The following is a 9,391-nucleotide window of genomic DNA, read 5'->3' as shown; positions in this document are numbered from 1 at the left end:
GCCTTTGACCATTTGCCTCAAGATAATCGATTATAGAGCCAGTAGTTGAAGATGGATGCCTCTGAAGGTGAAGTCCTCATCTCTTGAAATAGGTTTTATAGTAGTGAGATATCAACATTGACGTAGTCACCGCAGAGACTTCACTTTCAATGAGCACCGCCGTATGCTTGAAAGAACAACAATATTATCATGTCTACCATTGAAAGAACGACACCATTAGATTCAAAGATAAATTCAGAAAAGGGCACACGAGCACCTGGGCCAAAGCAAAGGAATTTAGACTGGGTGTAGGCAGCAGGTTCCACACAAGAAATCTGACCAACGCTCAGTTTATCATCATGTCGAATATTTGAGGCCTGAGCTATTATTAAACATAGTATAATGGGTTGGTATAGAATATACACAAGAAATGAACGACAAGGCAAAACGAGCTAGCCTGGACTACAATATATAGCAGAATAAAAGGAACGAGCTGGACAGAGGTAAAGAAAGCATCTCTTTGCTCTTCTTGGAAGAATGCATCTCATTGCTCTTCTTGCAAGGGAACATAAAGATTGCTCCAAAAAGAAAGATACTATATTTTAGCAACAACTATATATATAGACGGCGTTGATCAATCTATCCCAAGGCATGTGCATAAGCTACACATTCCACAAAGAAAACATATAGTTTACAACTTTACATACACAATGGAACCTCAGGTAAATCTTTGATCACACTATGCATTACGTCACATACTTGAATTATACATCTTGCCTTCGAAATTGTATCCCAGCCTATGTTCTATACATTCTCTGTTTTTTCTTTTTTCTGTCAAGAGAAGTTTATTGAAAAGTAGTATTAAAAAACATTGGCTTTCAGTGACATATATATTCTTTACTTGTTTTTTATACACTGGAATATCTCTAAAGTTGTGTACTAATTAATTCGGCTGACACATTTATTACAGTTGTTGCTACCAAGTACCAACTGAGAAGCTTGCAGCTTGCAGAACCACATAATAAGGATCATTGACACCTCGTGGGTTTGCTTAATCAAGATCAGTGGTATGTAGTTACCATCCACCAACTATCAGGCAATAATAGAGATTTATATTATGCTTAAATGTTTTTTGTAATGATCTTATGATTTAATATGTTTGTCAAATTACTTTTGGGACAAGCCAGATTTTGGAACTTTCCATGCATATACTTAATTAATTACTCTGGTCTTCCTGCTTTTAATTTAATTTCAACCTAGATGCGGTTTCTTAGACTTATATATGAATATCTAAGCTTTACCATCTCAAAAATAAATAAAAAAGCTTTAGATACTTTATTTATGGTCTATAGCACACTCTTGAAAAATTAGCAAAACAAGACATGTTTTTTCTCCGTTTCCTCTTTCTTGGTTGTTGCATTGCTCAGAGGGGCGGATCTCGAAAAAAAAAGGTTAGGAGTTCATGTTTCCTTCATCTCGGTATTTAGAGTCTCCTTCTAATAAGTTTCATGGTGCTCTAAGGGCTTGTTTGCTTCGTTTCCAGAGGTAGCCACGCCTAGAGGCTCTGCCAAAGTGCGGCGTTGTTTTTCAATGCCAAACTTTTGCCAAGAAATGGCATAAAAATGAACTGAGTAATAAGTAAACAAGTTCGCAAATCACAAGTCTGGGTGGGTTGTGTTGAATATGCGGTGTGGCTATATCTGTGGACGCCCATCCAATCATGCCCTAAATTTGTAGGAAGTCTTAGGAGTATGCTTCCTTCATCTTTCACATCTACTTTTTCCTCTATCTTTCACTTTTATTGTACACAGGTTTAGATCTGGTAGAGCAATATTTTAATGAGAATTTTTACAATGATTAAATAAATGTGAGCCGTTCATCTGACAAATCTTATGGTGATCAAGGTAAGAAGTATCTGGAATTACCTAGACTAAAGTACCTGGTGATACAAAAATATGGGACCAAGTACCAAAACTAGTGGGACTGAATACTAATTTAACTTAATTTTTCATAGATCAACGGCCAAAAAATTTTAAGGAAATAGTACCTAAAAGTACCCTCTGGTACTTTAGAATCATTGTAACATAAAGTTTGTGTCCATCCGATTCTTATGAATTTGTTCATGCAACAACTATTTGTAGAGATAGGACACCTTACAAACCACCTCTCGGATCTTTTTTTTTTTGAGATTACATAGTACAACTCAGACACTCACAACGCACGCACACTCACACCCCTATGAACACATGTACGTAAACCCTACCCCTATGAGCATCTTCGAAGACTGAGCTGGCAAATCTTTGAGATTGCGCCTCGCTGTCGATGGAAAAGTCGCCTACCACTGAATGCACAATGTCATTAAATCCCAAAATATTCGCTCCCATGGGGAGTTGTGGCCGGCCATCTTGTCCTTTTTCCTCTTGATTATATATGTACAATGATGTTGTTGTACTTTCCTTTTTGCAAAAAAAAAAGTAAAAGAGGTGTGTATGTGTGTCCGATCCTTATAATTTATACATCTGGATAATTGTAGGGATATATACGTAATAATGGGGAGGTTGTCGGAGCTACTAAACGAGTGGGAGGTCCAGCTATTGGTGCTTCTCAGCTTCATTCTACAACTCTTTCTATTCTTTACTGGCGGCTGTCGGCGACGCAGCAGAAGCTGCTTTCTTCGATGCACCATATGGATAGCATATCTGGGAGCTGACATGGTAGCCATATACACTCTTGTTATCCTGTCACGAGATGCGAATGCGATGGATGCGGCGTCGTCGTCACTAAGATTAGCCCACCCATTAGCATTCCTTTGGGCACCTTTCCTCCTCATCCATCTTGGCGGTCAGGATACCATCACTGCCTTTGACATCGAGGACAACAAACTGTGGCTGCGGCATCTGCTGAACCTGCTAGTCCAAGTGACCCTAGCAATGTATGTGTTCTGGAAGTCCAGCAGCTGGCACAGCACGCAGGTTCTTGTCCCTGGCATCCTACTGTTTGTAGCTGGGATCATCAAGTATGGAGAGAGGATAACAGCCCTGGGGCATGGGAACCTGAATTACCTGAATAGCATGGGCCAACAGGACCTACCTGATGATGATCCTCCTATCCTAAATACGACTATCATCCGTGATGCTCTGCGTTCGGCACCAGGGATCCGGATGCTTTTTGCAAGGCGCAAGATCTGTGATCCTCTTATGAAGATCAGTCGCCCCTCTTGTGAAGATCCGTCCCTCTTCTTGTTCAAGTTTATGGGTGTGGAGCTTGGTATGGTGTACAGTGATCTCTACACTAAGGCTGCAGTGCTCCGGACAAGGATTGGCATTGTATTCCGGTGCATCTCTTTGTCATGTACCGCCGCTGCTCTCGTCCTCTTCTTCTTCTTCACCAACACTTACACTACTGCTGGTGGTAGTAGAGTTGACACTATAATCACCTACACATTATTCATAGGAGTGCTTGTTGTGGACGTTTGCATGGTGCTTACAATGGTGATGGCATCTCCTTGGACATGGGCGTGGCTGCGGGCTCGGGGCCACCATAGGATGGCTTCCATGTCTATGTGCCTTGCCTCCAGCTGCGACATGGTGTCGGGATGGCTGGGGACGACAAAGTCGTTGTGGTCAAACACCATGGGGCAGTACAGGTTTGTGTGTTATGACGATGACTCGCATCCATGGTGTTCGCCGCCACCACCGCCGCGGCCGCCGCCGCGGCCTACATGCTTGGAACGAGTGATGAGCATCATCAGGAAGCTGACCAGCGGTGAAGACGAGAAGAAGCCATTCTATTTCTGGCTGAGCAAGCTTCTGGAAACCAAGCACGTGGTGGTGGACAACAATGTCACCAAGTGCTTGGTTGCGGTGGTAGATGACATACTACCACAGCCCAGTGGTAGTGGCGGCGGTGAAATGCACCAGCAACGGCAGCCTGAAGAGCAGCAATGGCAGTGCCTGGGCCAGCTGCTACTGGCGGCAACAACACACCCGGAGTGTAAGCAGGATTTCGTGCGCCTTATATGTTGGCTGCACGCATGCACAGAGGTTCTTCTGCGTGAGGCGGCTGCTGCTGCGACAGAGGCGCCGGCGACCACGCGCATCAGCATCGCCGACGCCGACGCCGCCGCCGCTTCAGCGGACGTCTGCCGGAAGCTGTCCAGGTACATGGTGTACCTTGTTGCTGTACACCCGGATGGTGCTTCCCTTTTGCAGGTGGTTCGTACCAACCCTGACAAGGAGTACAAGAGGTGGGAACGGTATTCTAGTATCAGGCTACAGGGCAAGCAGCATCAGGTTCACATGGGTCTTCTTCGTCTGGAGCTAGAGGCGGCGGCCATGGCCAGCAGGGGTCGGGGTTCCTCTTCCTCCTCCGCCAACAGCAACAGCAACACGGGAACAATTATGGCGTCGTCGCTGCCTCGTCCGGAGCATTGGCAGCGAACACTGAAGGAGCTGGAGCGCATGTGGGCAAGGCTGCTTGTGTACGCCGCCGCCAAGTCCAGGCCGGAGGCGCACGCGGCGGCGCTGGCCAGAGGTGGGGAGCTCCTCACTTTTGTGTGGCTTCTCTTGTGCCACAATGGGCTTGGTGATGCCTTCCAGATAGACCTAGTTCCATCGAAGAAACAGCATGTCGTCCCCTCATCATCATCAGCGGCAGAGTTTGCAGCTGGTGGATCAAAAACATACTACGTCTTCAAAAACCTCCCAACAGTCCAGATACTGGTTAATAGCTGCTGCCCACAACTCCTTGTCCCTCCTGCACAAACCGACAGCAGGTCATCAGGAAGAAGCTAATAAGGTTAGCTTATTATTATTATTTATATTTATATTTTGATATTATTAATGTTGCTGCTACTATTAATTATTATTACTACCACTGCATTAATCTTTATTTTTGCATAATTAAGTTGGCGGGCGCCTTCGAGGCTGAAGGACTCCTAAACAATAAGGACAATAACGCACAAGACATCGAAAGTTGTGGTTGGGCTCTTGCCATAACAAGCTCAGCAGCTTCGGCCTTGTTCATGTTGCTTGTCATGCATCCATGCATGGGGAACAAGCTTCGTTCGGTGGTTGTGGTGATTGCGTGTCACCGTGTACATACAATTATATTTGATTGTGTTCCCTCTTCCTATTTTCATTCTGAGAAATATGTTGTTTCTCATTGAAAATAAAAATATGTATATAGTATGGAGATTTCTAAATAAAAGAGAACATATATTGGCTAGGTTGAGAGTTCACTGTATCAAGTCTGTTCTTAAAAAAAGTGAATAAAGTTTGCGATCTTTCATTGATGACAATGCATGTTTAGGTAAGATATCTTATTTTACTATTACTAATTGGAGGCTCCTTTGAAGTCTCTACATGAAGCCACCTAGGATCCTAGATGGATACTTTGAAAAAATAGAGTAATATAAGAAATTCTTCAAAAAATCAGAAATATCTGACTATCAATCTGATAACTCTAATCATAATAGTTATTGGATCTATTATCTTTCCTAATAAATTACACACATTTGCTATTATGAAAATAGACTAAAGTTACCCTCAAAACATGTATCTAAATTACTCACCTCTACTATTATTAAAAAAACTAAAGTAACTATCTAATCTTTGTGTAAATTATCCACCTAAGCTATTATAAATATAACAAATAATCCCCTAAATTTGAGTAAAAATTATCCAATTATGTCATTATTCAAAGTTAAAGTAACCCCTAATTTTGAATCTAAATTGTATAATTATAACAAATATTAAAGTGCATTAATATAAAATTCTAAATTACTACTTCTATTACTATTAATATATTATTTATGTTATTTTTTATATAAACAATACTACCCATGATATATGTCACCATGTATTCATGTATGATGAAAGGTATAAAAATATCAATTCCCAAACAAATGGTTTAATTAAATATATATCAAACACACATGAAGATGTGATGCAAAATGAATTCTATTACAACTAGATAATGATAAATTTATATTTTAAAATATTTGTTAGAATATTTAATAGATGAAAGAAGACATAAAATAGATAATTATAATTATTAGCTATAAGCTTTGTTTTATATTAATTATAATTAGTCCGTGCGGGATCACGAGTGATAGGCTAGTATATCCTTAGTAGAGATCGAGTGATAGGCTAGTATATCCTTAGTAGAGATCGATGTGTAGCCACTGTGGGAGTAGGTATACGTCATTTCTCTCAAAAAACACTGACACGGGGATACATCTAATGTATTTTAATGTAATAATTGTTATACATGAATTACAAGCTAAAAGTAGCTATCTAGCATGTTTCAACTTAAAACTTAATAGTTCCAAAGCAATTTATATAATACATTATTTTATTACAATGAAAAAATCAAGAATACTTGCATAAAAGAAGTTATTGGGACCCATAATCATCTCTCCTTCATCCTCAAAGACGGCCTCATTTAGGGTTCCACCATTTCGTATTGACGAAAGAGATTCTAATCTTACATGAGGGAATCAAATTTCCTGTTTGGTGCAGCTCTGCCGGAGCCGCACCAAATGCCCGTGTTGCTGAAGCGCTTCTGTGCGGCACGCCGGAGAGCCGGAGCTGTTTTCCTGAGCGCTCAAACCAGCGGAGCCAAAAAAAAAAGGTGGTGGTTCCGCCTACTCCAGCAGTCCATCTGTTGCTCCACCCTCGTGCGGAGCCGCACCAAACTGCCCCTAGATAACGATAGGCCGGTCATATGACCACTCTATTTTTAGTATCCAGAATCATAGACTCTTTATGGGCTTTCTGTTTTTCAAAAAACTGCCACTAGGGCCTTTTTCCACCAAAACGCTCTCATGGATGGTCCCGGCAAGACCCACACAATCGTGATTGGTTTCATAGAGAGTTTTATGGCATTAAATAACAACAATTTTGCTGATATGGCAAGGAGAGAGGAGAGAGTTTTATGATATACGAGGAGAGTTTCATCACCATAAAAATCTATCTGGCACAGTTACCTAGTTCTTAGAATTGTGTCATGAAACTATGCATTGAGACTGGCCTAACATGCCTCTATATCCAAACATTTGTTGTGCTTCTACAAAGAACACCTCTGACCTAGCAAATGATATAATATTTGTAACACCCCACTTTTTAAGAGCATGCATTAACCCTACGTGATTGGGGTTAAGAGAATAAAAAGGAGAAGAGATAAGAGAACCAGAGGAAAAGAGTAAGGAAAAGTCAAATTGGATCAAGTCCGGTCAAACTTCATCCAAATTTGAAAAGCTTGGAATGTTTGAATGTCAAATCTCTTGAAGAGTGTCAAACAGCAGATTTCAACAAATGACATTGAGATTTGAAGGGGTGGAATTTGAGAAGTTACCTCAAAAAGACAAAATGGCTACTTGGCCATGTTTAACAGCATATAATTGGAAATATTGCTAAGTAAGTCAATCATTAGTTAGCATGAGAATACAGTACAAAGCATATACTTTGCAAAGGAACCAATGTGGCAGTGTTTTGGATGTGTTAACAATTTATTTGAGGAGCTCAAAGTTTGCAGAAAATGCTGAAACAACCTCGACACTTGAATATTTCTTTGCAGAAAATGCTGAAACAACCTCGACACTTGAATATTTCTAAGTCTGAAACAGCAGTGATTAACCAAGTTTGGATCCACTTTCTGAATAAATTTATATGCAAACTTTGAGATATGGTGGACTGAAAATAAAATTGGTGTACCAAGGATTATTTTAGTCAAGTAGTTCAGTGGAAAATGTGAAAAATCATATTTTTAATCAAGGCCCCAATTTGCAATGTTGGGCTGTTTCTGAATTCAAGTGCTAGCTGAAAATGGCCAAGTCTGAATTGCTGAAAGTCAGTGATAAATGGCTGAGTTTGGGAGTGAATAAAATGATATTTAATGTATCAACTTTGAGTAAAAAGTACCAAAATGGAAATCTCATTGCGACTAGAATCGGAAGTTGCGGACGTCAGCGTCGAATATATCGAGCTGCCGCCCGAGGGACCCACAGGAGGAGAGGAGGTGATCGTGATCGAGCACGAGCCAGAGCTCCAAGCTGAAGTCCCACCTCCCGAGGCTGATCAAGGCAAGCATCGGAGCATCTACGCCTACTAATTTCAATTAACTTATGTTATTACTTATGCACTGCATTTGAGTGCTTAAGTCTAGGAGTTGCTTGAAACCCATTTGATGCATGATCAACTTCCTTGTTTTAAGGACATCATTGCCACCTTCTCAACTAGATAGATTAAACCAAGGTGTCTAAAAGAAATCCACACTAAAAGCAACCAAAGGTCCAAATATTACTCGAAGGTTCACTTGATGAAACAAGACAATGGTTGGTGACAAGTATGGTGGTCGTTGAGTACAGAGCAGAAGAGGAGTTCTGGCTCTGTCCTCATTCTAAAGAAAGAATAAGGAACTATGGTATGTTTAACCTTGATCAGACGTTGAACAAGCTGGTCATATGCTGACATATGGAACCAGTAAGCCTGATAGTTTGGTTGACCTAAATACTTGAACCAAGTTGTACCCCACTCGACGTGGATATAGGTGGCGGGGTTGTAGCCTGAAACATGTGTTGAGATCAGGCCCGACGGGGGATCCTTCACGGGGGTACGAACCCGGGTGTTGGTAATCTTGGTTCAGGATTTAGTATCCTCCTCATGAAAGGTTGTCGTATGCATCTTACCGGAAGCTGTACGTGACGTGTGCCCAGTTATCTCCTGCAGGATATAAATCGATTCGAATCGCCGCAATTCTCGGATATGAATGCCATTTGATCTCGGATGCAACCAGCATAAAAGTTATTGCTTGTGAACCTAGAGTTATTGTAATGTTTGTGAACTAGGGTTATTCTTAAGTCTAGTGTCTGTATATGAATCTCAGTTTAAAATTTTCTACTTTGAGTCCAAATTTTTTAACCAAAATACCAATCCACTCTAAACAGCCTTGCATACTCATTGATCCTTTACATTTATTTTCAGTTAGACGGGTCAGTCTTGCTGAGTACCTTTTTGTACTCAGTGTTTGTGCTTAAATGTTTTTAGCAGCGCCGCCGAAGGAGCCGCAGAAGTGAAGCACCAAGACTCAGAGAGTATGTTGAGTCCATACATCTCTGAATGATTTATAAACTCTTATGAGATAAGACCTGCATGTTAACCAACCCTACGACTGTAGGTCTACGCATTCAAACTCTATAGAAATGGTTTGCACTAAGGTTTGTTCTTATTGTGTAATAAATCTCATCTTTTTTTTATATAAACTTTCAACATCTGTGTGTGATATCTGATGCCCCAATGCAAATCGATCATGTACACATATCTGAGGCATAGTTGTACGGTGGAGGATTCGGGTGAAACCCGACGGACTACCGAATTTGTTCTGTCTTAGGAGCGTTAGCGGGATTATCTTT

General features: G+C 41.0%; 1 protein-coding gene across 2 annotated transcripts; it reads left to right on the top strand.

Moving 5' to 3' along the window:
- Positions 1–607: 607 nt before the first annotated feature.
- Positions 608–5,272, top strand: LOC120643626. 2 transcript variants are annotated; one of them, XM_039920035.1, is made up of 4 exons: positions 608–701; positions 950–1,046; positions 2,513–4,776; positions 4,886–5,272. In XM_039920035.1, the coding sequence occupies exon 3, from the start codon at positions 2,529–2,531 to the stop codon at positions 4,770–4,772; it is 2,244 nt and encodes a 747-aa protein (XP_039775969.1). In that variant the 5' UTR covers positions 608–701; positions 950–1,046; positions 2,513–2,528; the 3' UTR covers positions 4,773–4,776; positions 4,886–5,272. The 2 variants fall into 2 exon arrangements, with proteins under 2 accessions (XP_039775969.1, XP_039775970.1); XM_039920036.1 differs by having other exon boundaries at positions 634–701; positions 992–1,046.
- The last annotated feature ends 4,119 nt before the right edge of the window (positions 5,273–9,391 follow it).

This window comes from Panicum virgatum, chromosome 8K, assembly GCF_016808335.1.
Source record: "Panicum virgatum strain AP13 chromosome 8K, P.virgatum_v5, whole genome shotgun sequence".
NCBI classification, from domain to species: Eukaryota; Viridiplantae; Streptophyta; class Magnoliopsida; order Poales; family Poaceae; genus Panicum; species Panicum virgatum.
The sequence above is the reverse complement of the archived record's forward strand: the minus strand, read 5'-3'. Positions and strand labels throughout refer to the sequence as shown.

Coding starts and splice junctions, on each gene's coding strand:
- LOC120643626 (XM_039920035.1), top strand. CDS start 2,529: ATGGGGAGGTTGTCGGAGCTACTAAACGAGTGGGAGGTCCAGCTATTG.